Source organism: Betta splendens, chromosome 9 (genome assembly GCF_900634795.4).
Source record: "Betta splendens chromosome 9, fBetSpl5.4, whole genome shotgun sequence".
Classification (NCBI taxonomy): Eukaryota; Metazoa; Chordata; class Actinopteri; order Anabantiformes; family Osphronemidae; genus Betta; species Betta splendens.
The window spans coordinates 18,741,424-18,762,174 of record NC_040889.2 but is presented as its reverse complement, the minus strand read 5'-3'; the positions used below and the strand labels follow the sequence as shown (position 1 = coordinate 18,762,174).

Here is a 20,751-nt window from a genome sequence, read left to right as displayed (position 1 = left end):
AGCGCGAGGTCTCACATACGGAGTAAACGTTGCCGCCGGTGGAGAGAATAAAAGAGGGTATTCGTCCCGCTGTCCCTCAGCAGACGCATCAATCAACATGATCCCCATTGTGCTGGCCTCGGTGCTCATTGCTGGTGGTAAGAACATCTGGCTCTTTCTAATTCTGTGTCTAATTGCGTCCGTGCGGGAAGGAGCGTGTGCTCGCACTCCGCCCGTCGCGCTCACGCCCGCCTCCTCCTCGTCCTCCAGCCCTCGGGTGCGGGAAACCGCCCGTGGAGCCGCTGGCGTCCCGTGTGGTCAACGGCGTGGAAGCCAGGCCTCACAGCTGGCCCTGGCAGGTACGCCGGCGCACGCAGATCTGTCAGGACCAGTAGAGGTACCGCCGACCCCCGCGGGTCCGGACACCGGGAGCCTTTGATTAAGTGGATGTTCTGTGTTGTCCTTTTTCATGGGCAGATTTCGCTGCAGTATGACAAGGATGGCGAGTGGAGGCACACTTGTGGGGGATCTCTAATTGCCTCCAACTGGGTCATGACTGCTGCCCACTGCATCAAGTACGAGCAGCAGAGGAACGTTAGCGCGCGATCGCAAGCACCGGCAGCTCACACACATACTGTAGATCTCTTATGACAAGCGTCAATCATCCGCTGAACCTCAATGAGTATTTTGTATTGCTCTTCCTACAGCTCCAAGCTGTCCTACAGAGTGTTTGTGGGTAAACACGACCTGGTTGAGGAGGAGGCCGGCTCGCAGGCCATCCGACCCGAGAAGATTATCGTCCACGAGAAGTGGAACCCCATCTTCGTGGCCTTCGGGTGAGAGGGGGCGTCCAGCTGCGACGCGCGGGCAAAGATCGCCCGTCTCAGCGTCTGTCTGCCTGTGCTTTCTGCAGTAACGACATCGCCCTGATCAAACTCTCGCAGCCTGTGAGTGTGAGCGACCAGGTGCAGTTTGGGTGCATCCCCCCTGCTGGCACGGTGCTGCCTAACCTCTACCCCTGCTACATCACCGGATGGGGCCGACTGTCCAGTAAGATGTATACCGTCGGCTGTGCCTGCTTCTGCCTTTAGCTCCTCTGAAATCTCTTCAGGTTAAGGATGTTCAACACGCGTAATGTTTGATGTGTGCGAATGTGTGTGATCAGGTTTACCCAGTCAAACCTCCAGAGTTCGCATGAAAATCACTCGCATAAGAATTCAGTTCAAACTTTTTTCCCGGGGGGTGCGGGATTACTTCCAAATTGAAAATTTGGGCCGGCCTGTGCGTTTGTGGCTGGGGGATGTGCTGCAGAGCAGATCTGACAGACTGCTAGTGTATGTGGACGGCAGTAATAGACTCTGCCCGTGTGTTTTAGCCGGAGGCCCCATAGCTGATAAGCTGCAGCAGGCTTTGATGCCTTTGGCCGACCACGCCACCTGCTCCCAGCCTGACTGGTGGGGCATCGCTGTCAGGGAAACCATGGTGTGTGCCGGTGGGGATGGGATCGTGGCTGGATGCAACGTAAGTTCATGCGGCGTGTGTTTATGCATATGAGCTGGGAGATAACGATTCTCTTTCAATCCCTAATGTTAAAGGTACAGTACTGAATAATCATGGCTAAAAACCAACTCGTCACAGCAGTAGCATAAATAAAACATGAGCCTCTCACCGTGTCAAGGGCGACTCCGGTGGCCCCCTGAACTGTAAGAACAGCGAGGGCGTGTGGGAGGTGCACGGCGTCACCAGCTTCGTCTCTGCCCTCGGCTGCAACTACGAGAAGAAACCCACCGTCTTCACCCGAGTCTCCGCCTTCAACGACTGGATCGACCAGGTAAACAGCACGAGCACCAGGCCTTCATTATAAAAACGCGTCCTCGTGGATTCAGACTGACCTTAACATGTCGTTTCAGGTTATGATGAACAACTAAGAAGACGTGCGAATAAAAGTATTAATGTCTCAGTATTATTATTATTCTTGTGTGGTTTTCTTACTCATCAGATTGCAGCAAACACATCAAATAATCATCACATCATGAAATAAAGTCACATTCAGGTTTACAGCTTCTTGTTAAACAGCATTAGGGCAACGGTCCCTTGGGGGATTCCTTGACAGGGAGATATTGTCAGCAACTGTCCAGCAGGTGTCCTCATACGCTCGTGAGAGTGAGTGAATTGGTTCAGTCACTTTTCCAAAGCAGGACGCTTGAATGACGAATGCTCGAATGTACACAACAAGCTGCAAACATCTCACAGAGAAGCAGCTGATCCAGACGAACCGCAGCAACAGCGTGAGCTCAGGGTGAAGAGTGCATAGCGTTATGAAACAGCTCCTTCATATAAAATATGAAGGTAATATACCTGCATGAGAGTGACCGGCTTTGTCTGTGCGCCCTCTCCACAGGAGGGTTTTATGAAATCCATAATACTTAGCTGGAGACCGGATATCCTCATGATAGCAGTCCTCTGCAAATGAATAAAGACAGAGAAGGAAAAGCAGCAAAATTAAACTCTCTTCTTCCTCTCTTCCTCTTTTCTGCAGGATTAGAAGTAATAATGACAGTGAGGGCGTCAGCATGTGAGCATTTGGCATCAGTGTGTGTATGAAGCAGACACGGAGAAACACACACAATCATCTCTCTCAGGTTATATTCGATATTTACAAATAGCATTATATTTATAGCATAATATTGACCAATAGCATTCAGGGAAAAGTAACGGGTCCAGTCCTGTGATCTGTCACCTGTTGTTGTGTTATTAGGTGGTGACACCTCCACAGGTTGGTTCTGTTCAAAACCTCATTTAGTGCATGGGATGTTTGTTACATATAAAGTGCTCATTGCGTAAGATGGACTAATAATAATACATAATTTACTGTACTGGCTCTGTCATCATGCCTCTTATAAACTCACGATTGAACGAAGTCAAGAGGTTTAATTATAAAATGTGAAGGGAGAGACATTTAGTCTAGTCACTGACCTCTGTGTAATTTCAATTAGCGTTAAACTACATTAATTGCATATCACAGCTGCAGAGGAGCCCACATGTGCAAAGCAGGGAGGTATCGAGCACTGCACACACACACACACACACACACACACACACACACACACACACACACACACACACACACACACACACACACAGGGACTTTGCCTCCAAATATTACTCACAGCCTCTCCACTACCTTGACTAATAGACCTCATTGTGTCATGTGACGTTGCCTGAGCAAACACAGACTTACACCATCTGCCTCTGGTCTGCACAGTTTTCATGCTTCAGGACTTTCCTCTGTGTTCTTCAAGTGTGGGAACGGCGACCTGTCCATGGCGTTCACCCACCTCTTGCCCAATGACAGCGGGCACTGGCTCCAGCATACACATGCCTGGCCAATGGGTGGATGGACGTAAAGGCTACAGACGAAAAACAGACTAGAAACAGAAATAGAAATAGCTACTGATTTCTGAGGGGACTAAAAAGCAGTCTAAATATAAATGCTGCTTTTTGAAGTGATTTCACATTTGATCAGTGCTGCTCATCCAGATGTTGCTTTCCCACACTGCTATCCCTCCATCCTCATTATCCCATATTTACGTGGTATAATGTGGTGGTGGATCTGTGTACATGATCTAATGAAGGTCATGTGACTCCCAAAACTACCTGTCTGTGTTTGTTTTCCACTTTAGAGCCGTGGAAACTTGTTTAACGTGTTGACTGTCAGTGTGACATCTGAATTCATGCGATCCGAGTCACCCAGGGAAACCTCCAACGACATGCGTGAAAATCCAACTCAAACTTTTTGGGGGGCAGGATTACTTCCAAATTGAAAACTTAGGCCGGATTATGAGTTTGTGGCTGGGGGACGCGCTGCAGAGCAGATGTGACAGACTGCTAGCGTATGTGGATGATGCTAATGGACTGTGCTGGTGTGTTTTAGCTGGAGGCCCCGTCGCTGATAAGCTGCAGCAGGCTTTGATGCTTGTGGTGGACGGCGCCACCTGCTCCCAGTCTGACTGGTGGCTTTGTTGTCAGGCCCAACGTGGCGTGTGCCAGATCTCTGTATTATTACACTTACAGAATGCTGCCGCTTGTACCTTCTGCTGTGCCGTTACTGTCATTAACAAAAGAAACACGGGGGACGAGTTTTTGACCATGTGTGTTGTTTCTTGAGTTTTTGTATTTACCATAACAATGAGTCTGATTGTAATTCTGGACCAGTGGCTCTGTAACATGAATAAAACATAGCCCTCGGCCCGCTGGTTCTGTGCCGGGGCGGCTGCGGCGGCCTCTGAACTGTAAGAACACAGAAGAGCGCGGCATCTCCAGCTTGGACTCGGCCCCTGGCTGCACATATGAGGAGGAACTAAGGAAGATAAGTGTGTGTGATGTGTTTTCCAAACCTGCACGACTGTGCGCTTGATGAATCCTGGGCATTATTGACAATAGCTACAGTAGATTACCAGAAATAACTTTTATTCTGTCACCTGAGTGTCGTCAGACATGATGGTGAAACGGTTCTGGCACTTCTTTAACACCTGCAACAAACGCTGCAAATATCTCTCAAGCATTATGAGTCATTTAGCAAAGTAAAAGTGAATATTGGATTTTCCGATCAGATGTGACACATTCTGCAACAGGGAGTAATAATGATTAGAATGCTAAGTAAAGGAGCGCTTGATAACGAGCATAGCACCAGTCAGACACCACTCTGACTAAACCGGGGGCTCTGAGACTGTTGCTCTGCAAACCTTTGTCTCACATCAGTGGCGAGGATAAAATGCGGGCCTCCAAAGAGCGCTTTGTCTGTGCCTGAACTCGCGGGTCAGGGCACCCCACTCACTGCACACATTCATAACGAGGGAGCGGGCCGAGCCGAGCCGACTGCCACAAGGACGCCCCCCTGCTGAGATGAATACCAACGGAGAAGAAAGGGGGCGACGAGTCTGGAGTATGTGCAGCTGCTAACTCGGAATAAAGAAGAAAGAGGCTGCTTGTTTGCTGCACTGCAGACTTAGAGACTTTAAAACCTCGCAGTTGGGGAATAAGCTTTTCAGTTATCCAATAATTCCCATAATTCTCAGTGTTTTGCATATTTTACTCCACACATGTAAAAAATCTGCAGGCTCATAACTACACTCTAATTCTGTAGGTTGAACATGAGTCAAATAAATAAGACAGGATCAGCTGCGTTGGGATAAACAAGACGTGGACCTGACTTCACAGATAAGGCATTTATTCATAAATATTATAATTATTATTAATTAATTAATAATTTTTTTTTTTCTTTTTCCAGTCTGTGACGTGCTCTCTGTTGCGCTACCTCTCGCATTCTTCTGTCCCGACAGCGTGATCTTCACCGGAGTGTCAGCGGGAAAAGCCCTTGATGGGATGTTCCTCCGGCGCATTTATATAAATAGCTCAGTAGTAACAGCGAGGGGGAGGGAGGGAGGCTTGGGTGGGGGGGGGGGCCGAGCGGTCACACCGACAGACTCCCGGCTCCGTCGCTGACTCCGCCAGCCTGACTTCATCGAGTGCTCGTCACCCGCGCGTGCTCGTGGGCCACACACACGGAGGTGGTGAACTTGTTCACGCTCTCTTATCGGGGATGTTGGGTCTCAGCCCGTTTAGCTGCTGACGCGCACAGAGGAGCGACAAACGGAAAGAGAAGGACGAGCAGGTAGAGCGCGTGGGATGAACGGATGGGCATGTAACAGAGCATGCGCGTGCACGTCGGTAGGTGCAACTTGGCTCAATGGTTTCGATTTAGTCGATTTATGTGCATTTGCCTTGTTATTGCGCGAGCCGTTCACAGCAGTGTAATGTTACTGTGAGGACAGCTGAGTGTGTCAGTGATGTCCACGCTGTCTAAAGTTGCGTGACCGGTAGCGGAGCCCCCACCGTGCAGCCGGTGAACCCGGGGAGACGCGCTCGGCTCTCAGCGTCGCCCTTCGCCGCCGGGCGCGTGCATTATTCACGGTCCTGCTTTCCATGCGGTCAGTTCAGGCTCAGGTCTCAGTTTGTGCAGAAGCTGCTGCTGAAACGAAGCCATCTCCGGTGTGATATTTGAATGCATTTGCATGTGAGTGTGCGTAAAAAGGCTTTTATTTGTGGCAAACGCACCCGTGCTGCAGAACTGCTCGCTGCCACAGAGAACATAGATTCGTATTGTTTACTTATCTTTGCGTTGACTTCTGTTTCTGTCCACGTGTTCTGGGTTCTGCTGATCTTTGAACTTTCCAATCTAGCAAAACAAACAGCCAGTCATTTTAACTTTAGTTAAAGTTAAAGAGTAATATTTGGCACTAACATATTTCCATTCTTTAATATGTTGTTTTTAATAGCACTTATTTTATTCTGGTTTTATCTATCAGAGCAAGAGCCAGTGCTATAGGAACTAGGGGATGTTCCTCACTCTAGTGAATTACTGTAGGTCGTCATCCAGAGCTACTAAGTAAGTAACATCGTATTCTGCACAAGTGTGAGGGCCTTTTATTGACAGTACTGTAACTCAAGCTAATGATCATAATAGTAACAACCAACAGAGAGGCCACCAGCATCCAGGGAGGATCCCATCCGGTGCAGCCATGGACCGTCATTGTGCCTTGGAGAGGAAATCAAACGCATCACTGCCGCACACTCTGACTCAGAGCGATACGTCTTTTCAAGAGCGCAGCTTTTCGTAAAATGTCTGTGAAGTAGAGGAAAACTTGGAAATGAGTTCTGAGCGGCAGACCTGGGCTGATATAGAAGCATCGCCCCTAGTTGGAGAGAGAAGAGAGCGTGTGTACAGTATATTAGAAATGCATTAGCAGGCAGGGAAGTGTAGAAGCAGCAGAATGGCTCCAGCTTTCATCTTTTCCACTCTGCGAGGGCAAATATTCATTCTCCCTATGTCAGTGTTACAGCTAATTTCTCTCTCTCACACACCTCAGTGACCCATTTAATATCACCCACGAAACCGCAGCCAGAATCTCACACGTTCCCGCTGAAAACACATCCCTGCTGAAACCTGTTCATAATAATTTAGTTTTTAAAAAATGCCTACTGCCACGGTTTTATCACTTTAATGACTTCATCACTCTCTGGTCCTTTAAAGGAGACGGGACTGAAAAAGGAGCCGCAGCCTAAAGGCACTTTCCTGTTCCGCAGTGTTATCTGCCACAGATTATTAGACAGAACAAAGTCCCTGCAATTAATTTTTTTTCTCTTCATCAGCTTGGAAACATTTTTATATTATATTTCATTGTGTAACTTTTATAGAGATGCTTCTACTGCCTTAAAGTGCTTCCCAAGACCTAGGATAACGTACTCCTGCAGGTTTAAGGAGCTTAAGTTCAGTTTGTTAAGTGACTCCTGTGTTTTTAAAGGTCCATACTGTGGTTCTGGAGCCAGCGTGGGACCAGCTGTACACCTTCGACCGTCTGCCCTTACACTCAGCCCCCATGGAGCATGAGCTGAGGACGGGCCTGTCTGTGTGGGCCATCGCCGCCATTGTTTGTAACTCTGTAGTGGGCGTCCTCATCCTCATCCTCTTCGTCATCCTCTACAAGGCCTGCAAGGTGCCTTCACGCCCAGAGAAGGCGCCGGGGTTCACAGCGGAGCCGGAGCACAAGAAGCCAGAGCAGAAGTACCTGTTGAAGGTAAACTCGTCATGATGAGAGGCACCGACGGCGGAAACAGACAGTCTAAAGACTGTCTAAAGACTCTTCTGTCACTTGATGTCTCCTTTGGTCGTACAAACTGCTCACGCGGCTCCGCCATCCGCAGTCAGTGGAGCTCAGAATAAGCTAACTGCAGCTGTGGCCAGACCTGTAACAACAAGTGGGTCCAATCCTCTTATCTCCGCTCCCCTGCTGGGATTGTCCATCTGTCTGTTTGCTTCGCTGTGCACAGACCTGGTTCTTTACTACTTTCCAACTGTCCATTTATAACAAATAAGTCAGGGCATGAATGAGAAAGGGACAATGTTAGTGGATGGATTATGGGATGGTGAGGTTGGTGGATACAGTAACATGTAGGTTTGTGGCTCACAAGTGCCTTAGTGTGTGGATGAAGGCAGCTGACAGGAGGCGGGCGGCGACACATGCAGCACACTCAGGAAGGAGAGACATGCTGCTAGAGGAAGTGCAGGTCAAGATGGAAGTAAAGAGCAGATACGTGGTGAGGGTGATGAAGTGCAGGGGAGGGGGGGGGTGCAGAGGCAAGGCTTTCATGTGCTGTTTACAGAAACGGGAGCTCGGGGCCCCTGTTTGACATACAAGTCTCATCTTCCTCAAATCCAGCTCCCACGGGAATAAAAGTAACAGTAATAGGGTTTGTGTTTGTTTGATTTTATGAGCTGCTTAAAAATAGGCAGACCAGACAGACAGAAAGACAGACAGAAAGAGAGACAGACAGAAAGAGAGACGGACGGACGGACGGACGAACGGACAGACAGGCAGACGGACAGAAAGAGAGACGGACAGAAAGAGAGACGGATAGGCAGACAGACAGGCAGACGGACAGACAGACAGGCAGGCAGACAGACAGGCAGACAGACAGGCAGGCAGATGGACAGGCAGACAGACATTCTCTCTTTAAGAGTCTCTCTTTAAGCAGCACACGTCGATGAATGAAAGAGGTCTAGGCGTCTTATTTAGTTTTGGTGAGACATCTGTTTACTTCTCCTCTCAGGTATGAGTTATTTTAATGAGTACATTCACTGTGTGTTCCTGAGAAAATTAGTTTGTAATGACAAAAACACAGAAACACAGAAATGTTGAGTCACTTAATTGATTCATTTGTCAAAATAAAATCGATTAATTTGAGACTTAATCAACGGGTTGTGGGTGTGAGGATTTGCTGCTCTAATCTACTTTAGTTCTTTGTAAATTGAAAGGCCAAACTAATTCTGCGGCTGGAAATGATCACAACGATCTAAACAATAACAGATTTAATGACGTCTAAAAATTAGGCTGCTTAGTTGCAGTGTAATGCATTCTTTGAATGATGACTCTGGTTTATAAGTCATCTGTTGTCATGTTCCTTTGATGCGTGGAACATGTTGCAGTCAGCCATGTTTTCATCTGTCATTCATCCAGATGACTGTTAGTCCACACTCTCAATAAACTTTGACCGATCCACGAGGTCAGACGAAAAACTGTGTTGCGTTATTTGTTTCCGATTAGGATGAATCAGCTGCGTGTCCACTGAGTGTGTGAATCAGACACAGAGACGGGAAGCGGAGGAGAACGTACCGCACGTGGGCCACAGCTCGTACGAGACAGATGGTCGGGGCCTTTGGTGAACTGTTGATTTGAAAGGCAGCTCTGCAGCTGTCTGCTGTTTATCTGCTTCCGCTCGCTGCCTGCCAGTTTCTCTTTCTAGCAACCTCCCTGGCAGCCTCCCCCTGTTTGTTTTCCGCTCCTCGAAGCGCCAGGCCCGTGCGAAGTGGCCAGAACCGATCCAGCGCTCGACTCCACACTTTGGTACCGCACATTCTGACTCGCGTGCGTCATAAACCAGTGCACTGATCTGCCCTGTTTTTCCAAGCAGATCTTCTACTAAAGACAACTGAAGGAGACTAGGAAATCCAGTTTAATACCAATGAAGGAGCAGAAGTAAACCTCATCCATCTGTTCCTGTGCCCGTCACACTGTCAGGGGAGAATACTGTTCTGTAGTTTGGATTCTGTGACTTCATCCGGTTCAGGATTAGACACAGCTACTGAACTCTGCATGGCTCGCTCCGTCCCTCCTCTATGGGCGATGCATTGGAGAGCAGCAGCCAGTTTCCTGGTTCCTCCTACGGTCGTGGAGATGGAAGAGGGACATTGAACTCAACGTGATGTTATATAATGACCAGGACGAATATTACAGACAGAGAGATTACTAATAAACATGTGAAGGGTGGGTAATCTGCAGCTGCATCTGCACCACTGGAGGGGTTGTGTAACCCACATCAGCCCTGACTGACTCACGGGCAGCGCTTGGGTCTGTGCACGAAGGGTTCAAATGTTAATCTGTGTTTTGGACGTGCATTAAAATGTGGGAGCTTATATTTGAATCCCATGTAACATCTAAGTGCATCTGGCAAATGAAAGAAGCTGTAATAGTGAGTTATTTATACGTGTGTGTTTGTGTCAAAGCTGTGACTTGTGTGTGTATGAATAATTAATGACACGATTGTAATCACACTTAATCAGGTCTTCACACCAGGACCCACCCAACACACATCACAATCACACAGTCACACAGTCATTACATGGATTTTGACACTCTATTATCAAAATCGTTATAATTGAGGATAATTTCGCCAGGATGAATTGGAATTCTGTCAACAGAGTTCTAATTATAGTATGAAGCAAATAGCAGTGATGATGCTACTGTAATAGGAAGAGTATCAGCATGCATCACACTCACAAAAACCAAGTGTGAGATGATGCTGAAAGGAGCGTTTAAACCCCATGTGCAGCTTTATGACCCGCGTGCGGCCAGAAACACACCTTGAAACGCTCTTTGTTGCAGAGTAACGCTCTCCTTCATCCATCTGCTCTTCATCAGCCGTGCGCAGTCTTACACTGCCACCTGCTGGCGGGACACGCGGTCTCCGCATCCTCAGCCTCAGCAGTGACGCGGCTCTGTTCCTCTGCAGGAACATGCGGCTGTTGCTCTCTGCTGGAATCTTCAGGTAGTGGCAATGTGCAGACGGGCCGAAGGGGAACAGGCTGTGCTGCAGATGTTCCTGTGGGGTCCCCTCACTAGCCTGAACGCTGCTTATCTTTCATAGGAGTTCATATTTATCTACTGCCTGTAACCGAGAACCACATACAGTAATCAATATAAAACACGTGAGAACAAATACAATTAAACAGGTTTTAAATTAAAAATAACCTCCTGAAAAAAACGCAATGAACATTTTAAAAACTAACTACTAAAATGTTATGGAGATAAATAAAAAGAAAATACTATACGAACATTAAGTTTTAGCATTCTGAGATTACTTAGAATAGGTGTAAGTTTTTAGAACCAGGTTTAAAAGGTTCCTATAATATTTTCTATAGGTTTAGGGAAACAGTAGAGTAGTGAAATTTAACTGAACTGAAACTGAACTTTCTCTCCGGACGCGCTTCGTTTCGTTTTCTATTTTTTATCAGGGCTTTGTCTCAGGTCACTCGTCATTTCGGGCTCTCAAGCTCATATTTCAAACCAAGCAAAACATTATATCAATAATTAAAACCCTACTATCATAATTACTCGCAAATTTGCAGTATTGTATGTATTTGAACTGGAGTTTTATTATTAACATCCAGTTTCATGGTGCGTCTAGCTTTACTGATTTGAGGTATAAGCGTCACTACAGGAGTGTGCCGGCGAATCAACAGCAGAATAACAATAATAATATTTATTGCTGTGGGTTGCGTGGCGTGTAGCTGGGGATCGCTTTGAACTTCCAAGGGCCTCTTTTGAACCCACGGACCGCAGCTTGGGAGAGCCCACCCGGAAGTGGGTGGTGGAGTCACCGTCACCCAACTGGTCCCACCGCCGTCGACTCACTGCCTGCTGGGATGAGGCTCGCCGCCGGAGAAACACGGGGACTGCTACGGATCTGAGCTCGCTCACAGTCTCGGCGAGAGCTCGTCGAAGCGACCCGCTTCCAACCGTCCGTTCGCAGGAAAAGGGGGGGAGAAAGAGGCGCGCCGCCAAAATGATGGAGGAGATAGACAGGTTCCAAGTGCCGAGTGCGGTGCAGGAGGCGGAGATGCAGGCAGAGATGCAGCCGCTGGTGAGTCCGGTTTGTTATTTCCTACAACAGACCAGTCAGTGCCGTGACGCTGTTTTCTCAGTTTAAAGGCTCTGATATTCGTAACGCCGCGATTTTGCTTGCCGATGAATCCATAACTGTCGTGCGTAAAATTGGCCGATGTACAGGTCGCTTCCCTTTATTCAGTGCAGTTAGTAGAGGCTGGGTGGAGGTGTCGTCGCCTCCGTCCGGTCTGCTGCGTAGCGAGCAGCATCCGTCATGTCTGAGCACGAGCATCCCATCCCGGCGCTGACGCCACGTCCTCAGCGCAGCATCCGAGCAGCGAGCGTCACCATCAGCGCGAGCGCCGAGCAGCTCCTCGACGCGACTACGCCTATCCGGCGTTAAATCGCTGCGTTTGATCCGGAGCGCTGTCTGTGAACGGAGCGAGCAGTTCGCTCCGTGGCCTGCGGGGGGCTCCGGGCCTCTGCTGCCCACGGAGGCCAGACAGGAGCCACCGTCGGGTGTCCTACTGCCCACCGGCGTCTCCGGCCCGCATTCACTCTGTTTATCACGCTTTACCTGTAGCCTGATGGGTTTTAGCAGCTTCAGCCTAAAACACTCAAAGCTGCCCATGAAATGCCCCACACCTGAAATCCAGAGGACCTGTTTATTCACATTGTCTACGCGCAGCACACTCTGTTATGCATTGCAAAAATGCATCAATTATTCATCCGCGCTTCAGCAATGCCCGTTTCATCTGTCTCCTATTGCTCCTCCCGGCTGGTCCCAGGACCCGGCCTCCTCCACGGCCTCCGAGGCGGACTCCGACGCCAGAGAGGGGGAACCCGTCACCATCAATTACAAGCCCTCGCCCCTGCAGATGAAAATAGGTGAGCACGAGCTGCGGCGGTGCCCGTGGTCACGGTGAGCGTGGAGACGGCGTGCGTGGGAACGAGGATGCAGCGGCGATGGGCCTGTTCGATCGATACAGTGACGCCATCAGAGCATCACAAGCTAATGTTATTGTCACGTAAGAACTCAACCCACTGTGTTGCGTTGACAGACAGAGATCGGCTCTAATGATCACAAAGAGGATTTGTTTGTGTCAAAGCCCATCGCCTCCGCGACCACTCCACTGTCTAACGAGCGCACGGTTAAACGATGCTGAGGAGGCGCCGCCGCGTCCTCCTGGAGCATCGGCTCCGCCGCCGCGTGACGCGCTGGGCGTCGACAGCAGAGCGCTGACCGCGTGCGTGTGGCCCCTGTCCTCCTGTGCAGAGAAGCAGAGGGAGCTGGCCAGAAAGGGCTCGTTGAAGAGCGGCACCGCCGTCGGCAGCCCGGTCAACCAGCAGCCCAAGAAGAACAACACGGTCATGGCCAGAACACGGTAAGAGGCCGCACCTGGGGTCCATGACGACAGGTGAAGCAGTGTTTCCGCTTTTTGGATTCGTTTGTACACCTGGATCTCTCTCTTCGCTCCCTCTGGTCCAGCTGTGACCTTCCTTCCTTCCTTCCTTCCTTCCTTCCTTCCTTCCTTCCTTCCTTCCTTCCTTCCTTCCTTCCTTCCTTCCTTCCTTCCTTCCTTCCTTCCTTCCTTCCTTCCTTCCTTCCTTCCTTCTCTCTTTCTCTTTCTCTTTCTGGTCTAGCTGTGACCTTCCTTCCTTCCTTCTCTCTCTTTCTCTTTCTGGTCTAGCTGTGACCTTCCTTCCTTCCTTCCTTCCTTCCTTCCTTCCTTCCTTCCTTCCTTCCTTCCTTCCTTCCTTCCTTCCTTCCTTCCTTCCCTCCCTCCCTCGCTCCCTCCTCCCTCCTTCCTTCCTTCCTTCCTTCCTTCCTTCCTTCCTTCCTTCCTTCCTTCCTTCCTTCCTTCCTTCCTTCCTTCCTTCTCTTTCTCTTTCTCTTTCTCTTTCTCTTTCGTCTTTTGGTCGCGATGGACTCGGGGAGTCCTCCCGTCTGCGGGCTCGTATGGAAGTGTTTGGGAAGGGAAGGAAGGAGGAAGGAAGGAGGGATAGGAACGGAAGGCCCCCCGTCCTCAGCGTGACGGAAGCGACGGATGAAGGAAGTACGGCACAGGAAGGAAGGCACATCCTATCCAGTTCTTCCTTCATTCCTCCTTTCCCTCCTTCCTTCCTTCCTTCCTTCCTTCCTTCCTTCCTTCCTTCCTTCCTTCCTTCCTTCCTTCCTTCCTTCCTTCCTTCCTTCCTTCCTTCCTCTCAGCTCTCCCTGCTTGTGCTGCTGTTTCCCTTCCCTCCTCCCTCTCTGATTGCTCTCCGTGTCTCTGTCCTCCGTCCCCACAGGCTGGTGGTGCCCAATAAAGGCTACTCCTCATTAGACCAGAGCCCGGATGAGAAGCCCTTGGTGGCCTTAGACACAGACAGGTGACGACTCACGCTAACGCTCCTCCTGCTCTGCTGCCGACACACGGCAAACGCGCTGACTCGTGTGTGTGTGTGTGCTTCCGTTTCAGCGATGACGACTTCGACATGTCCAGGTACTCCTCCTCGGGATACTCCTCTGCCGAGGTGAGTGTGACTCATCTCCTCCCTCGCCGTCCTCCCTTTCGCTGCTGCAAATCCTGTTTTCAACGCCGCTGCCAATATAAGTGCAAATCGCCTCCTCTTTGTCGGCCTCGCTGGGACTTTTTTGTCCGTCTGACAGGTTCAGGCCCGTGGATGTGGCACAAGTACCTGCGTATTAACACGCATTCACATTTTAATGCCGCTGCGCTGCCAACAGTAATTAGCTAATGCGCTGTGGCTCTTGTACCCGCTTTAGCTAAATTTAACCGCATCTCAATGCACGGCGCCGTTCACAGCCTCCTCTGTCTGCTTCTGTCCGTCCTCCAGCAAATCAACCAGGATTTGAACATCCAGCTCCTGAAGGACGGCTACCGCCTGGACGAGATCCCGGACGACGAGGACCTGGACCTGATCCCGCCCAAATCAGTCAACCCCACCTGCATGTGCTGCCAAGCGACCTCCTCCACCACCTGTCAAATACAGTAACCCGGCTCCAATGCCCTCCTGACCCCCGCCCCCCCAACCCAATGAGTTTCACCCACTGAGTTCACTTCGCTGCCAGAGTGACAGCGAAGCATCGGTAGAATATTGTAATGACAGTAAGTGCTATGACGACAACTAATTCAATTAATATATAGAATCTTTGGTTTGAAGCCTACAAGGAAAATGTAAAAGTATTCTATATGTATCAGTGCATGGTGGTTTCCTCCTATGGCAGGACATGCACCTACGTTACAGAGCCCTCGTGAATATAATGCAACATAACGCCTGTATGTGAGTACAGCCTAGCAGAGGGCAGATGGAGGCTGTGAAGGCAGTTCATATCATGGTACCTGTTGGCTCAAGTGTTCGGTTCTGCTTTGCCCGAGTCCTGGCCTGCGTTTTGTTTGGTTGCATGATTTTGGTTTTGATGCTTTTCACTTTTCAACCGAGGGATCTGACTGAACTTGGAAAGGCACGATACCTGGTGGTGTATTAATAGTGATGTAGCACAGACCGGGTCCTGGCTTGGGATGTTTCACCACAGAATTAACGGATGAATGTACTGTATGAATGGCTGAGGAACAAATAGCATGAAGAGCATCACTTAAAGATGGAACGGAGAAGAATGAGCACGTAGCTTGTTGCACATTTGATTTTAGCCAAATTTCCACTGTCATGTCCCACTGTTGTGACACTGGCTTGAATTCTGTTTTTTGCAGTTGCACATTTTGTTCTCAGATTATTTTTAGCGGCGTTCTCTTTCCTGCATAGCAGCGACTGTGTCTTATCTGGAACGGACTGTGTTAAAAGGGAAGATCAGGCTTGTAATGTTTTGCTGACATGATTCTCTTGCTATGAGACCCCATCCGGCCGGGGGGGGGGGGCACACGCGTATAAGCACAGCACAGCACACGCACACACACACACACACACACACACACACACACACACACACACAAATGAAGAGTGGGATGGCGTCTGATGCTTGACTGACGGCTGGGAGTAGTTTTTATTAATTGCAACTATGAGCGTTAACTTGGAGCATTAACATCCTTCGTTTACAAGCCTCTTCGCCAACCGATTATTTGCAGTTAGCGTTTGCCTTAAGTACAGAGAAGTTTTACACGCGTGTGTATTTATTGCCATCTTCATCCTATATTATGAGCATTTGCTGTCTGTGAAGTTGCTTTATTCACATCTAGACACAGGTGGTAAATGTTTAACTTTCATTTTCCTTTTTTTTATATTGCAATCACCATTACAGTATTTAACAATGTTCTTGTTATGTGCAGTGTATAAAAACAACAAATAAACACAAAGCTAATGTAGCACTCGTCGCTGTCTGCCTCTGCATTACATGCTGTGATTGGGTTTGGTGCGTTGCAGGACAGTAATGACCATGTTTAGAAAGAAGAAAAAATACTTTAATGTTAATGTTTGATCAGTGATTGTTACACAGCGATGCACATTTTACTACCATAGCCTTAGCTTTCACAGTCCCTGATCACAGTTACAGTAGCATCAGAAGAAAGGGTTTCAATCTGAAAGGCACCAACATCTAATCACAGTTGTCAAAATGCCAAAAAGAAAACATATCATTTCAGGTTACACGTGTATAGAATTCATGTCATCTCACATTTCACTCTAAATAGATGTGTTAATGCATTTTTTCGCAGGTATAAAAAAAGAGAAAAGCATCCATAATGTTTGAGAATCCTCATTGGTTGAATAAGACCTTGCATCTCTGTAATAATGCTATAAAAATTACAAGTAAACAAGAAAATACAGTGCACCAACTAAAAACACATACAAACATGCTTCGTTTCATACACATTGTCGCCTTTGGGCAGGACAGGGACGGAGTCTATGGTCGGAGCAATGCGGCGCAGCTCCACCAGCAGGGGGTGCTAAACCATCGGCTCGGTCCCTGATGAAGTTAAGTCCCGATTCAAAGTAAACCCGAAGCTTGATTCAATGCTGAGCAACTGGCGCCACTGGCTTTCGAGACAGTCGTTCATACCAAAAGTGCCTCACATCAACATAAATAATTGGAAAATGTTTGTTCAGGTAGTATCTCATAGTGTGAAAATGTAAAAAAATCCTCTCTGCTACAAAACCCTAAAAAGGCACAAACTGTATGTCCTTGTTTATAGTTTATTACCCAGACAAATTATGACTTTAACATTGAAAAATGGCAAGTAAAAAAGGGAAGCTTCCACTTTACCTTCAACATCTAACCTTGTTCTATTTCTGACTTAATAGTATCTGTCTTTTAGCAGATTATTGCATGACAACACATTCTATACCTACAAGCCCACAGCTTCATTAAATAGCTCTGCATTTTTCTATAGTATAGCTTTGTTTCTAATGACACTCTCTAATAACAGTATATTGAGTAAATCATTCATCTGACATGAAGACTGTAAAACTATTTACACAATAAAGCTTTACACTTGTCTTGTTTTTAAAAAGAGCCTGTACAAATGTGTGCAATACAAATATTGACTAAAGGACTATTGCCCAAACTTTGTAACACTGAATATCTCGTAATATCGTAAGATGTTGTTTCTTGTTGTTTTTTTATAATTGCACAAGACGTCGGTGAAGCCACGTGAACACGTTTAGTGTTTATTAAAGCCACAGAGGTTCGTGAACATATGGCTTGGACGGCAGATCCTTCAAGAAAAAAAAAACACTTTTAAAGTATAATAATTGCTGGTTGCAAAACAACTAGACCTGCGTGACAGACCCTGGATAACCACTGATAAATACCCACCCCCTCAGGGAACAGGAGGGGGGGTGGGGGGGCTTTAGGTTCACTGCAGGGTTTGCTGTTGCACAATGTTACGTGCACAGCAGAAAAACATAGTGGTTCGGCTGACTGTGTGTGCCCACGTCACACGTCCTCTCTGTACTGCACCTACATGCGTACACGTGCACGGCCCGCGACGGCGGCTCACACGCCCGCGGGGCTCTGGTCCCCGGAATCGGAGGAGGACGAGGCCGACAGGGAGCAGCGGCGGCGCTTGGCCGCGCCGCCGCCCGGCAGCATGCTGGGCTGGAAGCCGCTGTGGCGCCGGGCGTGCTTGGTCAGGTGGTCGCTCCTCATGAAGCACTTGTCGCACATGGGACAGTGGAAGCGCTTCTCGCCCGTGTGCGTGCGGTAGTGGCGCGTCAGCTCGTCCGACCGGGAGAACTTCTTGCCGCAGTCCGGCCATGTGCACTCGAAGGGCCGCTCGCCTGAGGAGACGCAGTGTTACTGTATGGACCGTGCTTCACTGGCATTCACACAGTAGGGTCCGACCTTAAATATGCACTATAGCAAATCATCAATGCTTTTAAAGAAGCTGTCAGAGTGTTATTATAAGAAATACAAGCATACTTAATGATTATTAGTAAATTTATTAGCAGCGTAGCTCTGTTCATGTACAGGCGATGGTGCATAAACAGCCTTTTTCTTGGAACAATAGCAGAACAAATTAAACATGAACGGTGAGTCACGTTAAGAGCTGTCACAGGAAAAGGCAGAAACAAGCGTGGGACCACCCCCCCCCCCCCCCCCCCTCTCCACGTGTTCCACCGAAACCACATGTCCGCTCTTGTTTACAATCTGACGGGAGGGGAGGAGGATGACGTAGGCGGAAGTGGCGGACGCACGGGGGGGGGGTTACCTCCGGACAAGAACACGTGCGTACGTTAGTGTCGCAGTGACCTGCAGGCGCGGCGCGAGCCAGAATGTCACCGTGCGCCTCGCGGATGTCCACGGCTACTATTTCACGTCGCGCACAGGACCTCCGATAAGATTACAAAGCTGATAACGCTCGTGGGAGGCGCGTCTCGCCGCGGTCCAGGAAGACTTCTAACAAATCTGACCTGCATCACTTATATGGGCGGCGGTACACCGTGTTCCCAGATCCGTCTGGATGAGTGTCAACAGAACATGAGAGAACACCCCCTCTGTCTCACACACGCCTCCTCTCCTCTCTCAGCCAGTCCCCGACCCACTAGTCAGATCCAGCACGAGCGGATTCGTGGGACTGCCTTTCCTGTAATCTGTTATTCAGTATTCAGGAACGCGTGGTCCCACGCCGTGTCCTCTTGCCCCCGTCATGTCACGCTGCGCGGACCCTACGTGGAACTCGGGGCCTCGTCTAGAGCTTGAGCGCGTTCTCGGGCCTCAAAGGGACACTTTGTAATGACATCATCGCATTTGGGCATTCTGCCGTCGTACTTCAGCCCAGTTCTTGTTATGTCGCTATTTTGTGACGCAGAGCGGTCAGCAGAACCGAGCCCGGTAGCTGGAGGCGTGAGCCCCCCCACCCCACCCCCACGCGGAGCCAGAACCCCCACTTACCGGTGTGGACCCTGAGGTGGGCTTTGAGGTGGGACGACTTGCCGTACATCTTCCCGCAGCCGCCGAACGGGCAGCGGTGCCGCTTCTCGACCTCTTGTCTCGCCGCAGCCTTCCTGCTCCGGGACTGCTGAGGTGCCGCGGCGCTCCGGCCGTCGCCGGCGCTCAACCGGCAACTCGCCCGCTCCGCCTTCTCCTGCGCAGCGGCGTCGCCGGCGGCGGCGATCGCGTTAGGATTGCATTTGTTCAAGTCCAACAGAATCATCGCCACCATCAGTAAGGTCCGGTGCTCCTGGCTCTCCTTCAGCGCGTCCTCGGTTCGGCCTGGTCGGCCGGGGACACGCTCTGCGGAGACGTCAACCCCCGACATCCCCACGGCAGATCCGCAAAAAAACTGTGTCTCTGGAGCAGAGAAGTGTCTAATAACAAGCGGAGAGCGGAGCCGCTAAAGTAATCGGGCCGCACCTCAGCGAGGAAACATGCGGTTAACCATCCACACGTGTCGTCGTCAGTGTGACTATTCCGCACGGGCTGCGCTTTCGCGTGGAGGTTGCGGGGCGGTTAAACAAACACCCCCCAGGAAAGAGAGCAGCTCGAGTCTTGTCCCCTCTCCGTCTCCTTCCTGATCCACTTCCCTAGAAGCCGGGTCAAATTCACATCGTGTACTGACAGCGTCGCTGCCGTGTGCGCGGTTATTGCGCCTCTCGGTGCACTCGCACACTTGCGTCAACTTGCCCTATTTTACTGAGAGCGGCACTTTCCTCGGCTCCAAGAAACAATTTCGCGGAATCCCACGGTGTCATAATAAAGCGAGGCTGTGATTGGCCGAGGGGGAACGTGACTCTCATTTTTGGAATCGCCTATTCATAGGATTGAGTGATGGGACGCTGGACCAATGGAAGGCCGGCCTGGACAGACGACGCCTCCGTACGCGTATGGATCTCATAGACCAAAATAGATCTTTAAGTTGCAGCTGGAAGTTGGCACAAATAGACTAAAGGGAAAATGTTGGGGAAAACAGCGAGGGAGAACGCACGGAGCAAAACAACAGATCATCATTGTCACATCTCTTTGCTCCTGGCCCTCATTAACATTGCCCATGGGCCGGGATCACAACCACAGCACGAGCCCAATCCCGCAGCATTGTGCTGAATGCCTTACGGACACGAGTTCTGTTTATGTCCATGCTGATGTTTCATGTGACACAGTTATTCATAAGAAAAAAAAAATCATTTCTATTTCATAAAATCTATCGGCTCAGGTTAAAAGTTCGCACAGACTTCCGAGAAACGTGGTTTCACGTAGAAAGGAACAAACAGTACATTTTGGTGTTGCCCAAGAACAGGCAGAGTAAACAACACACACTCAGCAAATCCTCCAACTGTCACAGTTTATATTTGATGGCAGCATCAGTGACTCCTAATGGCTGATGCTGTCCACTGACCGGGGCTCAGGAAGCCACTAATCACTGCTGGAGCTGCACGCGGCTCCCACATTGTGTGAGCGATGTCAGTGAAGGTCAAAGCGTCTGGTTTACTTCAGGATGGAGGAGAGTCAAGGCCAACTTATACTGTTATACGTCATATTATTCACTGACTTTTGACTTGATAGAGACACACACACTTAAAATGAAGGCGTTTGTGCCTTTATATATTATCATTTGCACTGAGACGTGATGGAGTATGTTGCATTTGCTTGGGT

The 20,751-nt window shown here is 49.3% G+C and overlaps 3 protein-coding genes and 1 long non-coding RNA gene across 4 annotated transcripts; 2 read left to right on the top strand and 2 right to left on the bottom strand.

Annotated features, from left to right (window-relative positions):
* ela3l (elastase 3 like) lies at positions 1–1,942 on the top strand. The gene is made up of 8 exons (XM_029163521.3): positions 1–137; positions 250–338; positions 457–554; positions 687–815; positions 893–1,029; positions 1,355–1,500; positions 1,658–1,810; positions 1,890–1,942. The coding sequence occupies exons 1-8, from the start codon at positions 98–100 to the stop codon at positions 1,905–1,907; spliced, it is 810 nt and encodes a 269-aa protein (XP_029019354.1). The 5' UTR covers positions 1–97; the 3' UTR covers positions 1,908–1,942.
* A 6,951-nt stretch (positions 1,943–8,893) lies between these two features.
* On the bottom strand, positions 8,894–11,571 carry LOC114862438 (uncharacterized). The gene is made up of 3 exons (XR_003786966.3): positions 11,434–11,571; positions 10,460–10,764; positions 8,894–9,759 (listed from the first exon to the last, which is right to left on the bottom strand). It is a non-coding gene; the product is annotated as an uncharacterized LOC114862438 (long non-coding RNA).
* A 33-nt stretch (positions 11,572–11,604) lies between these two features.
* Positions 11,605–16,027, top strand: fam219ab (family with sequence similarity 219 member Ab). Its single transcript, XM_029162732.3, has 6 exons — positions 11,605–11,739; positions 12,491–12,590; positions 12,979–13,087; positions 13,995–14,075; positions 14,165–14,219; positions 14,544–16,027. Exons 1-6 carry the CDS (start codon positions 11,662–11,664, stop codon positions 14,700–14,702), a joined length of 582 nt encoding a protein of 193 aa, XP_029018565.1. The 5' UTR covers positions 11,605–11,661; the 3' UTR covers positions 14,703–16,027.
* A 74-nt stretch (positions 16,028–16,101) lies between these two features.
* On the bottom strand, positions 16,102–19,825 carry klf9 (Kruppel-like factor 9). Its single transcript, XM_029162731.3, has 2 exons — positions 19,054–19,825; positions 16,102–17,939 (listed from the first exon to the last, which is right to left on the bottom strand). Exons 1-2 carry the CDS (start codon positions 19,418–19,420, stop codon positions 17,656–17,658), a joined length of 651 nt encoding a protein of 216 aa, XP_029018564.1. The 5' UTR covers positions 19,421–19,825; the 3' UTR covers positions 16,102–17,655.
* Between the last annotated feature and the right edge of the window lie 926 nt (positions 19,826–20,751).